Here is a 22727-nt window from a genome sequence, read left to right as displayed (position 1 = left end):
CAATGTTGGGTCAAATATAGACAACCCCAACTTAGGTGTAATTTACATTTAATTGAAAAAATTAACCCAATATTAGGGTTGTCTATATTTGACCCAACAACCCAGTAATAGAAACAAATTTTAATAACAGATTTCTTTGATCTTTGACAGCTCATAATATTAGACTAGATATTTGACTAGTATTCAGCTTAAAGTGACATTTAAAGGCTTAACTAGGGTAATTAGGGTAAAGTTAGGGTAATTAGGCAAGTCATTGTATAACAGTGGTTTGTTCTGGAGACAATCCAACACTAATATTGCTTAAGGGGGCTAATAATATTGACCTTAAAATGGCTTTAAAACTATTAAAACCTGCTTTTATTCTAGCTGAAATAAAACAAATAAGACTTTCTCCAGAAGAAAAAATATTACAGGAAATACTGTGAAAATTTCTTTACTCCGTTAAATATTACAAATCACAGGAGGGACTTCAGCTGTAAGCCGTGCCACCTGTAGTTGGTGATTCAGAAACGTACTCTGCTTCTCGGTGACACCATGGCTCATCTTCTCCTGTATATTCAGCTGATAGCGACACACACACTGATATTCAGCAACACACACTGTGCCAATTGCATCACAATATTAACAGCGGTGTGTTAGAGAGCCGCATCTCAGTGGACGATCAGCGGGACGTAATTGGATCTGTGCTGAAAAAAATATTCCAGTCCAAAAGCATTGTGAACTCAACGATCTTTTCCTGCCACCAGTGACGCACACACACACACACACACACACACACACACACACACTAAAGTTTCCCAGAGTTGTCCGAACACGTTTCGTTTTTGACAGTCTGTTTTTTTGGTTTTAACATGCTGTACAGGAACATTTTGCTGCATCTTGATAAATGTTTAGTATGTTGGCTTGTGAAATACTATTTCATCTTGTTCTTCTGAGACCAGGTTTCTAGATTAATCTCCTCCATCGTTGTTCAGAATTTCAGACTGATCGGACTCAGTTTGCTGTTAACTTACAAAATTATATAAAAATATCCATTTCATAAAAGGGGTGAAAGCTTTCAATACAATCAGCTGGTCTCCAGGCCTGACGGGGACGCTTTTAGCTTAGTTTAGCATAGATCTTTGAACCGGATTAGACCATTAGTATCTCGCTTCAAAATCTTGCTTTAAAATGAACTGAAGTGTAAGGAACTTTGTGTTAAACATGACTGTGACATGCTAATTCATGCTACCATTGTCTTAAACATGGCTGTAACATGCTAATTCATGATTCCATGGTCTTAAACATGGCTGTAACATGCTAATTCATGCTACCATTGTCCTAAACATGGCTGTAACATGCTAATTCATGCTACCATTGTCCTAAACATGGCTGTAACATGCCAATTCATGATACCATTGTCTTAAACATGGCTGTAACATGCTAATTCATGCCACCATTGTCTTAAACATGGCTGTAACATGCCAATTCATGATACCATTGTCTTAAACACGGCTGTAACATGCTAATTCATGATACCATTGTCTTAAACATGGCTGTAACATGCTAATTAATGATACCATGGTCTTAAACGTGGATGTAACATGCTAATTCATGATACCATGGTCTTAAACATGGCTGTAACATGCTAATTCATGATACCATTGTCTTAAACATGGCTGTAACATGCTAATTCATGATACCATTGTCTTAAACTTGGCTCTAACGTGCTAATTCAAGATACCATGGTCTTAAACATGGCGGTAACATGCTAATTAATGATACCATTGTCTTAAACATGGCTGTAACATGCTAATTCATGATTCCATGGTCTTAAACATGGCTGTAAAACAATATAACATGATACCATTGTCTTAAACATGGCTGTAACAAGCAAATTCATAATACCATTGTCTTAAACATGGCTGTAACATGATAATTCATGATACCATTGTCTTAAACATGGCTGTAACATGCTAATTCATGCTACCATTGTCCTAAACATGGCTGTAACATGCTAATTCATGATACCATTATGTTAAAAATGCTAGCAAAATGCTAATTCATCTTAACTTTGTGTTAAACATGGCTATAACATGCTAATTTATGCTATCATTGTTTTAAACATCCTGTAACATGCCTATCATGCTAATGTTGTTTTGAACATGGTGTTCAAATGTTGCAAAACAGACTAATGCCATTTATGTTAGCTTGTTTTTAAATATGACTAACAAAACTATCAATCCATCTATCAATCCATACATCCATCCATCCATCCATCCATCCATCCATCTCTTCAGACTGCTTCGAACTGAACATCTTTCTCTCTGGTCAGACTTATTTCACACCAACATTAAAGCGAGTCTTAAACTTTATCAAGTCTACAACTGCATTTTTGTCTTCTAATGATGTTGACAACATTTCTTTTGCTTTTCTACGTGTTTTCAGCCACTTATGTAACACAACAGTACCCCCTTTATTGCATTTCACCTGAAGGCATTAGGGCGAAAATAGTACAGCAGCTTGTCTCAAAGAAAAACAAGTCTGACTCCAGAAGCAAAGGAGAAACTTCATCATACATTGTAAAAAATATATATCCTTAAATTAGGAGTTTTCTGTATTTTGCGACTGCTTTTTTATTAAATATGTATTATATATTTCTGCTTTTGAATTGCATTACGGGACCTTGATCTTTCTTCCAACATCTTTTAACCCTGAAAAGTTGTGTAAGTGACTTTTAATAGTGTAAAGTGCTATACTGTCTTGGTGGTTGTATTTTACGCTACAAAAACCTTGTAATAAACTGCCAGTACATTTTCTGTTACTTTACAGACTTATTTCTCTAGATATTATTTCTTACATTATTTCAAACACCTAAAATGTCAGTAAAAGTCACTTTGTTAAACTGTTGAGCATAATTTTCAACATCAAAAGTGAACAGAGCAGAGATCAACATCCCATAATGCAATTCACAACCAGAAATAAACACTTGTGAATAACTAAATACGGAAATTGTTCATTAACAGATATTTTTTTACAGTGTAACTATGGGGGCAATGGAACTAAACCTTACACCGCTGGAATCAGTCCGCCCACAGAAGTAGCCATAGAAACCTCTATTTATATTCATCATATGCCGATGGACACCACCTGAAACCTACTTACAGATGCACTTGTTTATAGAGTTGTGCGTTAGGACGGCTTGAAGTGAATCATTTGTTCCAGCATATTATTTGTATGGAAATGTACTGTAGAGTTTGCTCTTATATGGAATCTGAATGCAGGACTTTGTTGTTCTGTTCTAGACTGTCCAAAGTAATATCAAGGACTGACGCACAGAGCTAAATGTACCAGAGCTATAGATTACAGCAGCTTATACTGGAATAGAAAAAAAAAATCAGCTAAAGAATAGTGAACCCAGCCTGATTGCGGATATGTACCCCGTTATACATTTCTGGAGAGTGCCAAATACATCCCAGGAGGTACGTGTTTTTTTTTTTTGCAGTTTTTGTTTTCACGAATCCACTAGAGGCCGCTGTGTAGGCTTTTTCAGATCTCAAATTTCTCTCGCGAGTGCCATTCGTACCCGCTGTTCTCATGTAAATCCACCAGAGGCTGCTATCACCTACCCCTTTCCCTAAACTCAACCAACAGTGTTTTCAAAAGCACCGATTGACCCACCCACCCCCTTCCCTAAACCCAACCGCCAGTGTTTTCAAAAGCACCGATTGACCCACCCACCCCTTCCCTAAACCCAACCGACAGTGTTTTCAAAAGCACCGACTGACCCGCCCACCCCCTTCCCTAAACCCAACCGACAGTGTTTTCAAAAGCACCAATTGACCCACCCACCCCTTCCCTAAACCCAACCGACAGTGTTTTCAAAAGCACCAATTGACCCACCCACCCCCTTCCCTAACCCAACCGACAGTGTTTTCAAAAGCACAGATTGACCCACCCACCCCCTTCCCTATTCCGAACCAACAGCGTTTTCAAAATCACAGATTGACCCACCCACCCCCTTCCCTAAACCCAACCGACAGTTTTCAAAAGCACCGATTGACCCGCCCACCGCCTTCCCTAAACCCAACCGACAGTGTTTTCAAAAGCACAGATTGACCCGCCCACCGCCTTCCCTAAACCCAACCGACAGTGTTTTCAAAAGCACCAATTGACCCACCCACCCCCTTCCCTAAACCCAACTGATAGTGTTTTCAAATGCACTGATTGACCCACCCACCCCCTTCCCTAAATCCAACCGAGTTTTCAAAAGCACCGATTGACCCGCCCACCCCCTTCTCTAAACCCAACCGACAGTGTTTTCAAAAGCACCGATTGACCCGCCCACCCCCTTTCCTAAACCCAACCGACAGTGTTTTCAAAAGCACCGACTGACCCGCCCACCCCCTTCCATAAACCCAACCGACAGTGTTTTCAAAAGCACCGATTGACCCCGCCCACCCCCTTCTTTAAACCCAACCGACAGTGTTTTCAAAAGCACCGATTGACCCGCCCACCCCCTTCTCTAAACCCAACCGACAGTGTTTTCAAAAGCACCGATTGACCCGCCCACCCCCTTCCCAATTCCCAACCAACAGTGTTTTCAAAAGCACAGATTGACCCGCCCACCCCGTTCCCTAAACCCAACTGACAGTGTTTTCAAAAGCACCGATTGACCCTTCAGGTGAGCTGTTAGTGCGAGAAGAAACAGAAGCCGTCAGTGGTGTCATACCCCCCCCCCCCCCCCCCGAAGCGTTCGTTTCAAAGACGAAACGCAGCCAGACGGACCACTGGCTACAGAATTCCTGCTCTCCAGAAATGTATAGGGGGTGTGTATTCACAATGAGCCTGTATTGAGAATAGTTGTTACGTTTTTGATAGGTTAATGTATGTTAGGATGTTAAGAAATATGATTTTAAGATATGAAAAATGGTAATCTGATGTGTGTGTGTGTGTGTGTGTGTGTGTGTGTGTGTGTGTGTGTTGCAGATGAATCATGCGTTTTGATGAGTGCTTTACTGCTCAGTCACTCTGGAAAAGCAAATATCATCAGTTTCATCCTCTCTGCATTTCCACAGAGCACTGCGACCTTTACTCACAGCGGAAATCACTGACTGTGTGTGTGTGTGTGTGTGTGTGTGTGAGAGTGTGTGTGTGTGTGTAAGTGTGAGAGAGAGACACAGAGTGTGTGTTTGTGTGTGTATTTGTGATTGTGTGTGTGTGTCCGTTTGTGTGAGTTTGTGCATGTGTGTGCGCACGTGCATTTGTGTGTGTGTGTGTTTATTTGTGCATGTGTGTGCATATGAATGTTTGTGCGTGTGTGTGCACATGCATTTGTGTGTGTGTTTATTTGTATGAGATTGTGTATGCGTGTATGCATATGAGTGTGTGTTTGTGTGCACATGAGTGTGTTCGTTTGTGTTTGTGTGTCTGTGTGCGTGTGTGTATATGTTTGTTTATTTGCGTGATTTTCTGTATGTATGTGTGTGTGTGTGTGTGTGTGTGTGTGTGTGTCTGCATGCGTGTGTGTGTTTGTGCCTGTGTGTGTATGCACATGTGTGTTTGCATACGAGTGTGTGTGCATATGAGTTTGTGTCTGCATGCGTGTGTATTAAAGGCTCTGGATGCAGCCTGGATTGCATCACTCAGCGATGCAGTGTCAGACACAATGCGCTCAATGGAGCGAGTGACGTTACCGTGACAGGTAGGGTTAGGGATGGGGTTAGGTGAGCCCATTTAAAAGCATTGGATGCAGCTCAGATTGCACTGCACCAGGTCTGCATCCAGACCCCTCTCCATATTTTACTTTGTCAAAATGTGCGTTTATATTTCACAATATGGCCGTCACGGTGGCACAGCGGGAAGCATGATCGCCTCACAGCAAGAAGGTCGCTGGTTCGAGTCCCGGCTGGGTCAGTTGGTGTTTCTGTGTGGAGTTTGCATGTTCTCCCTGTGTTGGTGTGGGTTTCCTCCGGGTGCTCCAGTTTCCCCCACAGTCCAAACACATGTGCTATAGGGGAACTGATAAACTAAATTGGCCGTAGTAATAAATTACTTCACATTTTCAGATTTTTCATAGTATATGTATTAATTCTGGTACTTTTACCATAAACCAACATGGTTGATATTTTAGAAATTATGGGATGTTGAAAAACAATGCATTGAGTGTGATAACTAGCGACATCAGGAGTCCAAAAATGCTTTTGGTGGGGGGGTTAAAGGAATAAACCAGACTGGAAAAACACATTTAAAAGCAACACTTTCCATTATTGACAGTAAGATACACCCTAGCAACCATCTACAACACCATAGCAACCGTATATAGGTACACTCTGCATCATGGCAACTCTCAGATTTAAAGAACACACAGAAACGTGCAGGACTTTTCTTATCGATTTCTGCCTTTGCAGTCGATAACTTTAATGCGCATGTGTGTGTAAGGAGTCAAAACAAAGCGCACGTGATGAGAGGAAAAGCAAACAGTGTGTGTGTGTGTGTGTGTGTGCGTGTGTGTGTGTGTGTGATGGAGACGGAGGATCTGCGGTCATTCAAGGCTGGTCAGATAAAACCTTCTCATCATCAACCTGAGCAAATAAACAAAAGCAGCGCCAGTGCAGCGGACGCAGAGTCATGTGCAAACACACACACACGCACAGACATATGCACACATTCACATGCATACAAAACACAAAGCGCAAACACAAACACATTTGCGCACACACACAAACACAGACAAACAAACACATATGCACACACATGCACAGACACACACACACACACACACATATGAACGCACACGCACAAACATGTGCACACACATAAACATGCACACGCACGCACAAACATGCATACGCACGCACACGAACATGTGCACAAACACATATGCACACACATGCATAAGCGCGAATACACATGCACACACACAGACACACACATATATACACAAACGTGTGCACGCACACACATATACACACACGCGCACACGCACACACACACACACACACACACACACACACACACACACACAGAAATATATAGACAAACACACACACACACACACATTTTACACACAATAAATTAGTAAATAAATAAACTGCAAAATACACAAAATAAATTAATGAATAAATAAAAAAACATTAAAATCAAAGCAAACATGCACAATTAAAAATATAAATAAAAATTTATTAAATACATTAAAGTAAAATACAAAATGCACAATAAAAATAATTAATAAATAATCAATGGATAAATAAATAAATAAATAAAATACAAAATGCACAATAAAATAAAATTTATGAATAATCAATGGATGAATAAATAAATAAATAAATAAATAAATAAAACACAAAATGCACAATAAAATAAAATTAATGAATAATCAATGGATAAATAAATAAATGAATAAATAAATAAATAAATAAATAAATAAATAAATAAATAAATAAATAAATAAAACACAAAATGCACAATAAAATAAAATTATTGAATAATCAATGGATAATTAATTAAATAAATAATTAAATAAAATAAATAAATAAATGAATAAATAAATAAATAAATAAATAAATAAATACGAAATGCAATAAACAAATAAATTAAAAAATACAAAATGCACAATAAAATAAAATAAAATGAATAATCAATGGATAAAGAAATAAATAAACAAATAAATAAAATACAAAATGCACAATAAAATAAAATTAATGAATAATCAATGGATGAATAAATGAATAAATAAATGAATAAATAAATACGAAATGCAATAAACAAATAAATAAAAAAATACAAAATGCACAATAAAATAAATGAATAATCAATGGATAAATAAATAAATAAACAAATAAATAAATAAAATACAAAATGCACAATAAAATAAAATTAATGAATAATCAATGGATAAATAAATAAAATAAAATACGAAATGCAATAAATAAACAAACACAAATAAAATAAAACAAATAAATAAAATGCACAGTTACAATGCAATTAAATGTTTTAAAGGTTTACAAGCTGCACTGCATCTGTGAGCAGATTTCTGTCATGTAAATAGCGTTTTAGAGCAGTTTGCATTACTGAGCCATGCTGACGTACCGGTGTTTGTGTATGTTTGATCAGCCGGTGTTCACCTCACGTCAGTTTCTCACGTGTGTGTGCGTGTGTGTTTAAGACGATAAGCATCTCCTTTCACTACAGAAACTCTTAATTTCACGTAACCAAACAGGGGTATCAGCGTCTAAATGTTAACAAGCCCAAACTGATAGTGTATGAGGGTGATTAATAAGCACGTTTGCGTCTACGAGCTAAACCTTCAACTATTTTTCAAAAACAAGGGCTTTAAACACTTTCAATAGTGCTTCATGAAAATTCAAAGGGTTTTCTTTAAAATGATACCAAAGTTTTGCATTTACACTTCTGCATGTGGATTTGGGAAGCTTTTAAATTTGGGGAAGCAAAATCCAGGCGGAAACCCTAAAATAGCACTTAAGTTTAAGAGGTAATGAGAACGTCAGGAATAATGACAAGTTATCTGTAGAAAGTATGATTTGTTTTGTAAATATGAACTTAAAGACTACCTCTATACCTATTTTTAACAGTCTCCGGCTACTAAATCATAATTTTAGCTTTAATCATGTAATAATTAAGTCTAATTTTCATCTTTATTTGGTGTTTCCTTTATATATTGTACTTAGTTAAATATATATTTGCATGAAACGTCTATGTTCTGTATTATTTGTAGTTTTAGTTATTTAAAAAAAAGTCATGTCTGTCGCTGCGTTCAGGTCAACTCGGTTACATCGGTTGTAAAAAGGCAAAACAATCTATAAAGCACTGATAGACAAAGCGTCTGACAGAGATGTCACTTTTGTGATGGGAAAGTGCTGGAAACGTCAACTCTGTTACGGTTTAATAAGTTTAACAATAAGTTAAACAACAATTATTAACGGAGTCAATATGCTCCCTGCGGTCACATTTAAGCATTTATTTTACATTCATAATGGATTGAGTTTACTGTAAAATGTTCTGATGGCTACCTCCAGCAGGATAACACACCATGTCATAAAGCGTGAATCATCTCAGACTGGTTTCTTGAACATGACAATGAGTTCACTGTACTCAAATGGCCTCCACAGTCACCAGAGCTCAATCCAATAGAGCACCTTTGGGATGTGGTGGAACGGGAGATTGGCATCATGGATGTGCAGCCGACAAATCTGCAGCAACTGCGTGATGCTATCATGTAAATATGGAGCAAAATCTTCAGTATATTTCCAGTAGCTTGTTGAATCTCTGCCACGAAGGATTAAAGCAGTTCTGAAGGCAAAAGTACTAATAAGATGTACCTAATAAAGTGGCCGGTGAGTAGTTTCAAATAACTCAGAAAAAAAAAATCATTTGTTTTTGTGACTGAATTGTGAATTTTCATAACTCTTCAGTGTCACGTGATCCTGCCAAAAGTATCTGGATGCAGCCTTTATGATGCAAGCTGAGATTGCATTACTCAGCGATGCAATGTCAGACACAATGCACTCAAATGGAGTGAGTGACGTCACTGTGAGGGGTAGGGTTAGGTGAGCCCATTAAAAAGCATTGGATGCAGCTCAGACTGCACTGCATCAGGTCTGCATCCAGACCCCTCTCGATCCTTCAGAAAGTTTTCTAATACTTGCTTATTTCTCATCATTATCAATGTTGGAAACTGATTCATATTTGTTTGTGGACACATTTTCGCTTGCTTAAGCTGTACAGTAACGCTGTTTTGGTTTGTTTTTAAAGGAGTGAACAGATGAGATTATTGAACAACAGTGCCATCATGTGTTTAAATGAAACATTGCACCACCATTAACAACTTATACAGTATATACTGGTGCAAGCTCCAGAACTGGTTTGCAGTGACCTTATTAAACAGTGTGGGCGATACGGTTTATGATCTGCTGAAAAATATTCCCCAAACACTGAAAATATTGGACACCAACTAACCACTATCAATCATTTCTTGTTTTAAGAAGGCCATAATTAGAAAATGGTCATAATAACAACTAGCGGTGTACAGTCAGGGTCAAAAGGTCAGGTCAGAGGTCACCGGGCGGCAACAATTGTGTCATAAAACCATATAAAAATGCAAAATAATAATAAATAAAACAAAATCTGAGGCGTCTGTGAGGCTCACATCACGTTTTAAAATGCATCATAAGCATAATCTTAACCATTTTTTTTCAATCAGTTGTTAATCTACACTTTTAATACATCACAATCTAATCATTTTAAGGGTTGTCGTTTTATCAAGCCAAGGCAAGTTTATTTATATAGCACATTTCATACACAGTGGCAATTCAAAGTGCTTTACATAAACAGGAATAAAAGAAACAAGTATAAGAGAAATAAAAACAATTAATAAAAATGGTAAAAATAAAATAAATAAGAATAAAAGCAGATAAAATGTGCAATAAAAGAATGAAAAATAAGAGAATAGTGCGATCTGTGGGACGTAGCACAGTGCTCATTCAGTAAAGGCACAGCTAAACAGATGTGTGTTCAGTCTTGATGTGAATGTGCCTAATGTTGGAGCACATCTGATCATGTCTGGAAGCTGATTCCAGCAGCAGGGGGCGCTGTTAGTAGCTGAAAGCCGATTCACCCTGCTTTGACTGAACTCTTGGAGTTTCTAGTTTATTTGATCCTAAAGATCTGAGTGATCTGTTCATCAGTCTAATCTCTTATAGCATGAATCACCCAAAACTATAAGGGAAAAAAACATCACTGACTTTAATTGTGTGACAAACAAACAAAAACAAACAAACAAACACATTTTATATCTAGTTTTCCACAGAATATTCAATCCTATAGGGTTTGAATGACATTAGTATAAACATCTCTGTTAAACATCGTTTGGGAAATATTTAAAGGAATGTCAATAAATAGATCACAGGAGGGCGAATAACTTTGCCTTTTACTATATACATTTGAAGTCTAAATTATTAACCCCCCTGTACTTTTTTCCCCAATTTCTATATTTTGTCAGCACATTTCTGATCATAATAGTTTTAATAACTCAGTTCTAATAACTGATTCCCATTTGCCATTGTAACCTTATATTTTATTTATTATTTTAATTTATATTCTGTTAATATTTAAATGTAAAAATGTTATGGAGTTTATTTAGAAAGATTTTCTATTTAATTTCAATATGTCTGATACAAGGTTTAATATGTATTAGCTAAGTTATTGTTGTGCTCTGGCTCCTTTAAGGGAGGTGCACCGGAAAGCAGGAGAAGGAGAAGAAAAAAGGGAGTGGAGAAAAGTTCGGGAGACGAAATGCTGTTGTAATGCTGTTTGTGAATGTTATGTCGATGCTCCAGATTAAAGAAAAATAAACGAATTATCACCCTGGTAACCCGTGTTTATTTATGATACCCATGTTGGAGAGACTAGGGGGGAAACAGCCAGAAATAAGGGTTACACCATGATGACAGCACAGTATTCAGCTTAAAGTGTCATTTAAAGGCTTAACTAGGGTAATTAGGGTAAAGTTAGGGTAATTAGGCAAGTCATTGTATAACAGTGGTTTGTTCTGGAGACAATATAAAACTAATATTGCTTAAGGGGGCTAATAATATTGTTTTTAAAAAAAAGAACTGCTTTTATTCTAGCCGAAATAAAAATAAGACTTCTCCAGAAGAAAAAATATTATAGGAAATACTGTGAAAATTTAACATATAAATTTATTAATAACTGTATGATTCTGCATGCCTCGTCTGACCTGAACTGCAAAAATACTACACAGATATTAAATGCATAACGAGAGACAACAAGACCTCTGATTGCCATCATATTTTCAGCAGAACATCTAAAAATAAATAAATAAATCAACATGCAATTAAAATGCTTCCTTCACAGCAGAGCGAGGAGGACATTTATATAAACATCTCCATGAACATTTACCGTCGTTTATTGACAACAATAATGTCGTGCATTTCTCTGGGCTGAAGGAGCAGGTTCTGAAATGTGAAGATTGAACTAAACTTGAGTCAGACAACCTGACCTGATGAACAGCAGATCAAGCGTGACGCGCGGTCAGCAAACCCTCAGTGTGTTTCTGTCCAGCACAAACAGAGGAAAACATCCCAGAGCTTATTTCTTATTCCATAAGAGCTGACGTCAGAACACACACACACACACAAACGCATGCACACAGGAGTGTTTTTGCAGGTAAAGGTGAGTTGACCGTGACCTGCAGGACCACTGACATTCATCAGGACAGCAGACCAGTGAGCTGCATCAGTAAAATAACTCATAACATCATTAAAATTGTATTTAAATTACTTTGCTAATTACTATTTTGTCTGAGAAGTAATTTAATAAATAGCCTAATGTTATGCCTTGATACAGAGCTACTTATAAAATCCATATCAACGTCAACGCAGGACCAAAAGACATTAAACTCTTTCAGTTCTTTCATTCTGAGTCAGGAGTGATCACTCAATATTCATTCATTTTCCTTCAGCTTATCCCCTTTATTCATCAGGGGTCTCCCCAGCAGAATGAACCGCCAACTATTCCAGCATATGTTTTACAGAGTAGATACCCTTCCAGCTGCAACCCAGTACTGGAAAACACCCACACACACACTACGGCCAATTTAGTTGATCAATTCCCCTATAGCACATGGGTTTGGACTGTGGGGGAAACAGGAGCACCCGGAGGAAACCCACGCCAACACGGGGAGAACATGCAAACTCCACACAGAAATGCCAACTGACCCAGCCGAGGCTCGAACCCATCACTCAATATTTATACAAGTTTAACTCCTCATATTTTGTATTTTTGAAGGAAAAATAGTTTGACATTTCCTTAAAGTGTTTTTTTCCTGTTACTTGGGATATATTTTATATCTGCAAGATGATGTATATCATATGAAATGTATATTATATTAAGGTCTGTCCTCATAAAACTGTGAAATGTGACGTACAGTGGAGTTTGTTGTTTATCTAAAGTCATAACTTGTTGAAAAGGTGTAAAAGAATACACAATAATCAAATAAGACCATGTACTTTTCTTAAAGGACACCTATTTTACCTCATTTACAAGATGTCAGATAAGCCTTTGGTGTCTCCAGAATACATCTGTAAAGTTTCAGCTCAAAATTCCCATCAGATTATTTATTATAGCCTCCAGAATCTGCCCATGTTGGTGTCCGAGTAGTGTAGCTGTTTTCGTAGCTTTAAATGCAAATGAGCTGCTTCTCCCCGCCCACTGCTGACACCAGTGTCTGCTTCTCATGTTACGTCAGATTAACAGCAGTCAGTGATAAATGTAAATTTACTGACACCATGCAGCCATGGTGACTATAGGATTACATATCGATTTGACTGTCTTTATTACAAACATGCTCTGCTTGAAAAAGTTTTGAACTTATAAAACTAATGAGGTGCAGATGATCCAGCCTGATCTCACGAGGAAACGTCAGTATTTTACGTTTTATCAGTTTAGCGGCTAATTCATACGAGTTCAGTCGTACGAAATTCTACAATTTTAAGGAGGCGTGGCACTTAACCCCACCCCTAAACCCAACCGTCATTGGGGGATGAGCAAATCATACTAAATTGTACGAATTAGATCGTACGAATTCATACGAATTAGCCACTAAATCAAAAAGTTACGAATTGGCGTGAGATTGCGTTGGATGATCACAAAGAGTTGTAACATTTTAATCCCAGTTTCTTTGCAAACAATGTTCTGTAGACATGAGTATACCTGCTATTATGAAAACATGGCACCTGTCAATCAATTCTGTGGGTGGGGAAAACCGCACTCCTACATCACTGGGATTTAGATCCTATTTTATCATCAGGAAATTTAAAGAAACAAGGGACTTGTGTTTCTATCACTCCAATATGACTGTGGACACACTATACACACACAGTTCTGTCCCAACAGCTTACAAAAGTAGATTTTCATCATATGTGCCCATTAAACATTGAAGCTTATTTATTAGATAAAGCCCTTAAAATAAGCCCGCATAAAAACAGGTGGATGGAAATGTGCCTACTGAAATGAGCCTTCATCTTGTATATCGGTCATGCAAACCACTTCCTTTCTTATGGGGGAGTCATGAACACTCACCTTAACTGAGGCAGTTCTTTTGATGCTGTTGTGGGTATTCTGTGTCTTCTTGGAAGAGTTGTTAAGAGTAGTCTGCTGCCCACTCCTGGGAAGGTTCTCCACCTGATCCTCGTTTTTGCCATTTGTTGATGAAGTGTTTACTCTTTAGAAATGGCTTCATAATCTTTTCCAAACTGGCAGATCTCTTCTTCTGTTATATTTATTGACAGCTTGCAAACTGTGTACATTCCCGCCACCTGCTGGACTGAGATGTGATCTTCGGGGAAATATACAGTATATGCATATAACTGTGTTGACTGTTGAATTTGTTTCAGGCAGGCTCAAATAATTTAATGTCATATTGTTTATACATACTTTCTCTTCTGAATATTTTCTACAAGATCACATGTTTTACAGATTCTAATTCTTTGCAATATAAACACACTGCTTATGATCTTTCCCTATTATGTATAAACCTCTATTTAACTCTGTATGTCCCATTCTAGTGAACCATGAGTCCTTTAGTAGATCAGGCAAGTCTTATTTAAGTGATTGTTGATTGTAAACAGGTGTGGCAGTAATTAGGCCTGGATGTGGCTAGAGAAACTGATCTCAGGTGTGATACGCCAGATCTGAGATTTAACAGGGGTTGGTTGGATTTTGTTCTGCCTTAATAATGTTAAGTAAGGAAATTGCATGATGTGTTTATTCGTGTTATCTTTAATGGATATTTAAATTTGATTGATTAAACATTAAAGTGAAACAAACATGCAAAAAAAATCTAACTCTTTCACACCACTGTGTGTGTGTGTGTGTGTGTGTGTGTGTATTTAAATATATATATATATATATATATATATATATATATATATATATATATATATATATATATATATATATATATATATATATATATATATTTATATATATATAATACATTTTATTTATAATGCGCTTTTCTCAGTCCCAAAGCGCTAACAGAGATACAAGGCAAACAAAGCAGAACAAAACAAAAAAACTGTCAAAAAAATAAAAAGACCGCAATAAAATATAAAGTATTAATACAATTGGATGATAAAATATACAAAAATAATCAATCTTAGTTAAAAGCGACGGTAAAAAGGCGAGTCCTAAGGAGTTTCTTAAAACATTCCAGAGAAACAGCATTCCTGATGCTGGTGGGTAGGCCATTCCATAACTTAGGCGCACTGTACGAAAAAGCACGACCACTCATAGTCTTCAGTTTACAGCGTGGCTGATACAGCAAGATTGCAGATGAAGAACGAAGACTGCGGGTGGGAGCGGCCAGAGTTACCAGGTCACATAATCAGGTGCTAGCCCATGCACTGCTTTGTATGTTAAAATCAGAGTCTTAAAATCAATACGTGATTTAACAGGAAGCCAGTGAAGTTGCTGAAGTACAGGAGCGATATGGTGGCACAAGGAAGTATGCAGCAGAAGTTTTGAATGTACTGTAAACGTCTCAGAGAGCTTGCTGGTAGGCCCCCGAAGAATGAGTTACAGAAGTCAAGATGTGATGTGATAAAGGCATGGATAAGCCTTTCCGCATCAGGCCGTGATAAATAGGTCTAATCCGCGCAATGGTACCTAGGTGAAAGAAGGCTATTAATAAAAAATTATAAATATATATAAATTATAAATATATAAATTATATATATATATATATATATATATATATATATATATATATATATATATATATATATATATATATATATATATATATATGTGTGTGTGTGTGTGTGTGTGTGTGTGTGTGTGTGTGTGTGAAAACTACAATATACTTTTGTATATTAATTACAGTTTACCATTTTACTATAGTTAATACTACAGTATGCTGGAGCATTCATTAACAAAGTGCTGTGATATTATAATATACACTCACTGGCCACTTTATTAGATACACTTTAGTAGTACCGTGTCGGACCCCCTTTTGCCTTCAGAACTCCCTTAATCCTTTGTGGCGTAGATTCAACAGGCTACTGGAAATATTCCTCAGAGATTTTGCTCCATATTGACATGATAGCATCACGCAGTTGCTGCAGATTTGTTGGCTGCACATCCATGATGCCAATCTCCCGTTCCAGCACATCCCAAAGGTGCTCTATTGGATTGAGATCTGGTTACCGTGGAGGCCATTTGAGTACAGTGGGTCAGTTGGTGTTTTTGTGTGGAGTTTGCATGTTCTCCCCGCATTGGTTTCCTCCGGGTGCTCCTGTTTCCCCCACAGTCCAAACACATGTGGTATAGAGGAATTGATTAACTAAATTGGCTGTAGTGTATGAGTGTGTGTGTGTGTGTGTGTGTGTGTATGGGTGTTTTCCAAAAGCATCAGCTCTGTAAACATATACTGGAATAGTTGGCAGTTCATTCCACTGTGGCAACCCCTGATAAATAAGGGACTAAGCCGAAGGAAAATGAATGTAGTTCTTTTTTCATAGCCTGTAATATAATGTTTTGTCCAGCAGGAGTCGCTGTTAGATCATATAACTGAGACAGAATTCACTTCACTGTCTGATTTATTGTTGAGAATACAATACATTTAAAGAATTACATAAAAACCCTGAAAAAAAAACATTGTGAAGGTCTTAAACACTTTGAGATAGAAAAATCATGTATATCATTGCTTGATTTTTTCCCCCCGCACTGATCTTGAAGTGAACTTATATACATTTGCTGATCTGTTGTCAAAATTCTACAAATGGCACATGATCGGTACAAATTATCCAACAAAATATTAATTTCAGGCTATATAATGCTCTTTCAGATGATATAAAAACACAAGAACAACAAGTCGACGACAGAAAAACCACACGAGAACAAGTGCAAAAGGCATAGTACTCTTCGGTATATACAGCACGATATATTAATAATCCACAGTACGCATAGTATCATGACATTAACATCGAGTTGTTAAATTCTGGCACGTTTTGAACCACTTAAAGCAACTAATTTCTAAGTTTAAAGCTTTCTAAATATTTAAAGTACAGGACGATATTGAATTGAAAGGCATTTACCAAAAAAAAACATCAGAAATAAATACGCAAACCACTGTGAGTGATAGTCTTCATATGTACTGTACATTACATTACATACATTCATCTTTCATGAGGGTTTGTAAAAGTGTGAAAAGACTTGATGACAAATGTGATTATGTGCTTAAACTTTACATATACTGTATATTAAAACATTTATTATATGATGATGCGTTCAGCTTTGGATTGTAGAGTAATATGTGATGGTTTTGATGCGATTGTGGCATATTAAACTTTAAACAGACACAACAAAGAATGTATAGAAATCAGAAAGTTAATATGAAGATGACAAATTTTGTGCTATAAACATAACGAGCAGTGTTGAATTGGAAAATTAGACAGATAAGTTAAGTTACAGTAATACAATGTGTACAAGTGAATTAATTACAGAAAATCATTCAAGAAAACATGTTTATTTTTATATTGCGTATGGAAGTTTGTTTTCATCATGACATATAGGGCTAAATGCACAGCTAGGGTTTTGTTCCCTTACCCATAGACTTCTGGTGAATAGTTAATGTGACTTTTTTCAATATTATACGGTTCCTTTTACAGCATCGACGTTGTAATGTACCTAAAATATAATCAGTTAAATAGATTTAAACATTTATTTAATTGTTCAAAAGTAAAACAAGATGAGAAGCTGTTTACATGCAAGCCCCATCAGGATCAGAAGACGAGCGCAGAAACTCCATTGAAAATACTGGAGTAAAATAAAGGTTCATATATTAAAGACAGGGCGGGGGGAAATGTATTTTAATGCAGTGCTTCTTGAACCCACCCGGCAGGCACAAGACGTAAACATGATGTCAGATTGACGTTGTACCTCGTGGGACGTTGTATTTTGTTTGGAAATGAAAATCAGGTTGAGGTCAGAACCCAACGTCAGGCCGACGTCAATGTCCAACATCAGGTGTGGTTGACGCTGTGTGGACGTTATCACTATGACGTCTATCAGATGTTGGATTTTGGTTGGCATACCTGATAAATAAATGTCAGTATTTGACATCAATATAACATTAGTTTAAGATGTTGGCTCAACGTTGGATTTTGGTCACTTTCCAACACAACCTAGAATCAACCTAAAATCAACCAAATATCAACGTCGAATGATGTTACAGCTTGACGTTGTGTGGACGTTTCCACTATGATGTCTAATAGATGTTGGATTTTGGTTGGCATACCTGATAAATAAATGTCAGTATTTGACATCAATATAACATTAGTTTAAGATGTTGGCTCAACGTTGGATTTTGGTCACTTTCCAACACAACCTAGAATCAACCAAATATCAACGTCGAATGATGTTACAGCTTGACGTTGTGTGGACATTATCACTATGACGTCTATCAGATGTTGGATTTTGGTTGGGATACCTGATAAATAAATGTCAGTATTTGACATCAATATAACATTAGTTTAAGATGTTGGCTCAACGTTGGATTTTGGTTACTTTCCAACACAACCTAGAATTAACCTAAAATCAACCAAATATCAATTGGATGTCAAAATAACATTGTCTTTAGATGCTGGCGAGCTAATTCTAACCTAATATTAATTATTGTCTTATGATGTTGTGTGTCTGCTGGACACTTTATATTGTTTAGCAATCAGGCAGTGAATATCATTGTTTTTTAATCAAAACAGACCTTAAACGTGGCGATTTTAGAACAGCATAGAGTTCACCGGAAATTTTAACTCGGTTACTGAAAACTAAAAGTCCTTCTGCATTAACACTATTACAAATAAAAAATAAATAAACAATTGCTACTTTTTAATCAAGCAGTAAAAATGGAGATTTAATGAAATGACTCGGCATTTAAATAAATAGTTCGACTCTAACAACGACACCTTAACATAAACTAACCAAACTCAGAATGGGGTACATGCACACGGACTTTTAATTTCAGTCCAGCCCCAGGGCTTCGGGTTAATTGTCATCCCATACAAAATCACCGCGTTTAAGATCTGATTCCTTTAAATAACAGCGATCTTCCCTGCCTGGCTGAGATGTGATATATGAGTGGGTCTCAGACTGTACAAGAAGCACTGCATTAAATCATATTTTTCCGCACCATGTCTTTAAAATATGGAAATTAATTATACCCCAGTATTTTCAATGGAGTTTCTGCGCTAGCATGCTTTTAAACAAGCATGCTTCTTTTGTCTTTTTTCACACTTGAACAACTAAATCAATGCTTAAGTCTATTTAACTGAATGTATTGTTATTACATTACAACATCGATAGTGTAAAAGGAACCTTATAAAAATAGTCACATAAAGCTTTCCCCGGAAGTTCATCATTGGCTGAAATACATTAGCTGTGCATATACCCCATTATCTAAATTCCAAAATAAAAGTCACAATAACTTTTTTTAATTGTAGTCCATGAAGAAAACAAGCTTCCATTAAACAGGACTCATTTTGAAAGAATGAGAATGATCAAAATAAACAGTGTTGATTATGATTCCTTTATAAATTCTGATATATATGCAGTTATGTCTGTGCTGAACAGCTGTGTTTACAACACACTTCTGGGGTTTGAAACAATAGAAATCAGTGTATAATTGATGCTAAATTGAAGTTGCCAAGGAAAAGTTCATGCAACTGAACAGTTAAAACTAAGAAACTGAACCTGGGTCATTTCACAAACGAGGCTTAAAGCGTATTTCTGTATTTTGGGTGTTTTTCCGGATGTTAATTGCATTATGGGATGTTGATCTCTGCTCTGTCCATTTCTGATGTTGGAAATTCAACTGTACAGTTTAACAAAGTGACTTTCATTGACATTTTAGTCTTGAAATAATGTATAAGAACTAATTTATATAAAGAAATAAGGGTTTTTAAAGAAATTTAAGGTAAAATAAAAGAAACTGTACTGGCATATTAACTTTACTTTATTATAAAGTTTTTGTAGCATAATATACAACACTAAATCAGATAATAAAGCACTGCAAACTACTACAAATGTTCATAAAAGTCACTTTTTCACACTTTTCAAGGTTAAAAGTTGTTGGAAGAGAGATCAACCTCCCATAATGCAATTCAAAAGCAGAAATAAATGAGGAAAAAATAAAAACATGGATCATAAAGTACAGAAAAGTGTTCAAAAATATGAATATTCTTTAGTGGAGTTAATAAATAGCATGTTTCAGCTGTCAAAACTGAAAATAAATCTTGCATAAATGTCTTAAAATGCATCCTTATCATTGTTTTGTCTCCAGATTGACCCCAGTAATGTGTTTTTCTAAGGCTTTTTTATTAAAAGTGGCTTGAATACACTTATTTAACTAAGTTCTAGGCACTGCTTAAAGGAATAGTTCATCCAAAAATTAAAATTACCTAATAATTTACTCGCCTCCAAACCAGCCTCAGTGTATATGACCTTTTTTTGTCAGATGAACACAGTCGGAGTTGTTTTATTTGACATTTTATCCTGTCACTTCTTGCTGTGTAATGGTGTTGGATAGTGACTTTTATTTTGAAGCTTCCAAAAGTGCATAAATCCATCATCAAACTAATACTAACTTCCCATATGCTGCCAGCGGGTTACAACATACCTTATGACACTAGAGAGCGTTTGAGTGGTCAGAAGATTTGATGAGAAACTGAAGTATGAGGTGACGTCAAAAAAGAAAACCAGTGATCAATTTAGGCAGAAGTTACTGCAAACTGCAAGCTTTGAATGTTTATATCAGGCTTATATCAAATTGTATGACTGTTTTCGAGCACACTAACTTATAGATAGACTAACATACTTACACTAACATTTAAAAAGCTTTATTTTAATTTCATGGGATCTTTAAGCTAAGCCAAGTTTGTGAAACTGGGTATTAAAGGGGCAGTTCACACAAAAATTAAAATTCGGTCATCATTTACTCTCACTAACCCTTAAATGACTTTAATAAATGATGTAAAAGGATGTCAGGAAAAGTTTAAATATAAAAAGTAATACATATTTAAATAATAGTATATAATATATACAGTTGAAGACAAAATTATTCGCCATCCTGTGAATTTTATTCATTAATAGATTATTAATAGTTTAAATTTAATTGAATCTTTATCATATGTTTAATAAATGATGTTGAACAGAGCAAGGAATTTTTCACAGTAATTCCTATAATATTTTTTCTTCTGTAGAAAGTCTGATTTGTTTTATTTCGGCTAGAATAAAAGCAGTTTTTAATATTTTTAAAGCCATATTAAGGTTAATATTATTAGCCCCCTTAAGCAATATTAGTTTTGGATCGTCTCCAGAACAAACCACTGTAATACAATGACTTGCCTAATTACCCTAACTTTACCCTAATTAACCTAGTTAAGCCTTTAAATGTCACTTTAAGCTGAATACTAGTCAAATATCTAGTCTAATATTATTCACTGCCATCATGGCAAAGACAAAAGAAATCAGTTATTAGAAATGAGTTATTAAAACTGTTATGAAAAACATCAGAAATTGGGGTAAAATATACCGGGGGGGGGGGGGGGGGGGGGGTTGGGGGGGATAGGGGGGGGCTAATAATTCTGACTTCAACTCTATGTAAATATTTCGGTGTGTGCCGATGGATTACAACCATGTTTTATGTCTTTTTCTATTGCCTGTGAGCTGTGAAGTGCATGTAGGTCCAAACAGTGAATACAGAATTCCAAAATAAAAGTCCCCAGAGGCACAGCATATCTGACAGACATCAAGACGAGAGGATGAAAGTGTAAACACACACACACACACACACACACACATACAGTGGTGTTTTTATGAGCGACAGCACCCGACTCCTTTCATCTCCTTGTTCACGTACTCCTGCAGCTGAAACTTGGGCTCGTTTGGTTCCTTCATTTCCCTGTGCTTCAGTTCCCTGAGAGACAGAGACAGGAAAAACATCAGATAACACCTGCACAGGTAAATCTACTCACCTGCAAGCTTTTTTTTTAAAGGTGACCTATTATGCCTCTTTTTACAACATTTAAAATAAGTGTCTGATGTCTCTAGAGCAGTGTTTCCCAACCCTGTTCCTGGAGGCACACCAACAGTATATATTTTGGATGTCTCCCTCATCTGACCCATTAACTTCAGATTTTGGAGTCTCTTCTAATGTTCTGATGAGTTGTTTCAGGTGTGTTTGATTAGGGAGAGGATGAAAATGTGTACTGTTGGCGTGCCTTCAGGAACAGGGTTGGGAAACTCTGCATTAGAAGAGACTCCAAAACCTGAAGTTAATGGGTCAGATGAGGGAGACATCCAAAACATGAACTGTTGGTGTGCCTCCAGGAACAGGGTTGGGAAACACTGCTCTAGAGAGTGTGTGTGTGCGTGTGTGAAGTTTCAGTTTCACTAATAATGTTTTCTAACTCTCTGAATCTGACCCTTTTAGGCTTTGATAATAATTCTGGTGTTTTGGTGACTGTCGCTTTAAATGCAAATAAGATTGTGCTCTTTTCAGAAGAGGGCGGAGCTGCATACACCTATGCATCAGCATAGTGACAGATTGTAGTGTTATCAGTGCTCGTGTTTGCATGTTCTCAGTGTCAGTGTGTGCTTCATGCTTCTGTCAGTCTATGGAGACTCCTGTCGCTGTTCATTTGTGCTTC

The 22727-nt window shown here is 36.6% G+C and overlaps 1 protein-coding gene across 2 annotated transcripts in view; it reads right to left on the bottom strand.

Moving 5' to 3' along the window:
• Positions 1–21638: 21638 nt before the first annotated feature.
• Positions 21639–22727, bottom strand: part of LOC130239056 (ras-related protein Rab-26) — a 104303-nt gene continuing 103214 nt past the window's right edge. For both annotated transcript variants that reach the window (XM_056470208.1, XM_056470209.1), the window contains one exon: positions 21639–21994. In XM_056470208.1, coding sequence (XP_056326183.1) covers positions 21892–21994 — 103 coding nt within the window. In that variant the 3' untranslated portion in view covers positions 21639–21891. The remainder of the gene's footprint in view (positions 21995–22727) is intronic.

This window comes from Danio aesculapii, chromosome 12, assembly GCF_903798145.1.
Source record: "Danio aesculapii chromosome 12, fDanAes4.1, whole genome shotgun sequence".
In the NCBI taxonomy this organism is placed as follows: Eukaryota; Metazoa; Chordata; class Actinopteri; order Cypriniformes; family Danionidae; genus Danio; species Danio aesculapii.
The sequence above is the reverse complement of the archived record's forward strand: the minus strand, read 5'-3'. Positions and strand labels throughout refer to the sequence as shown.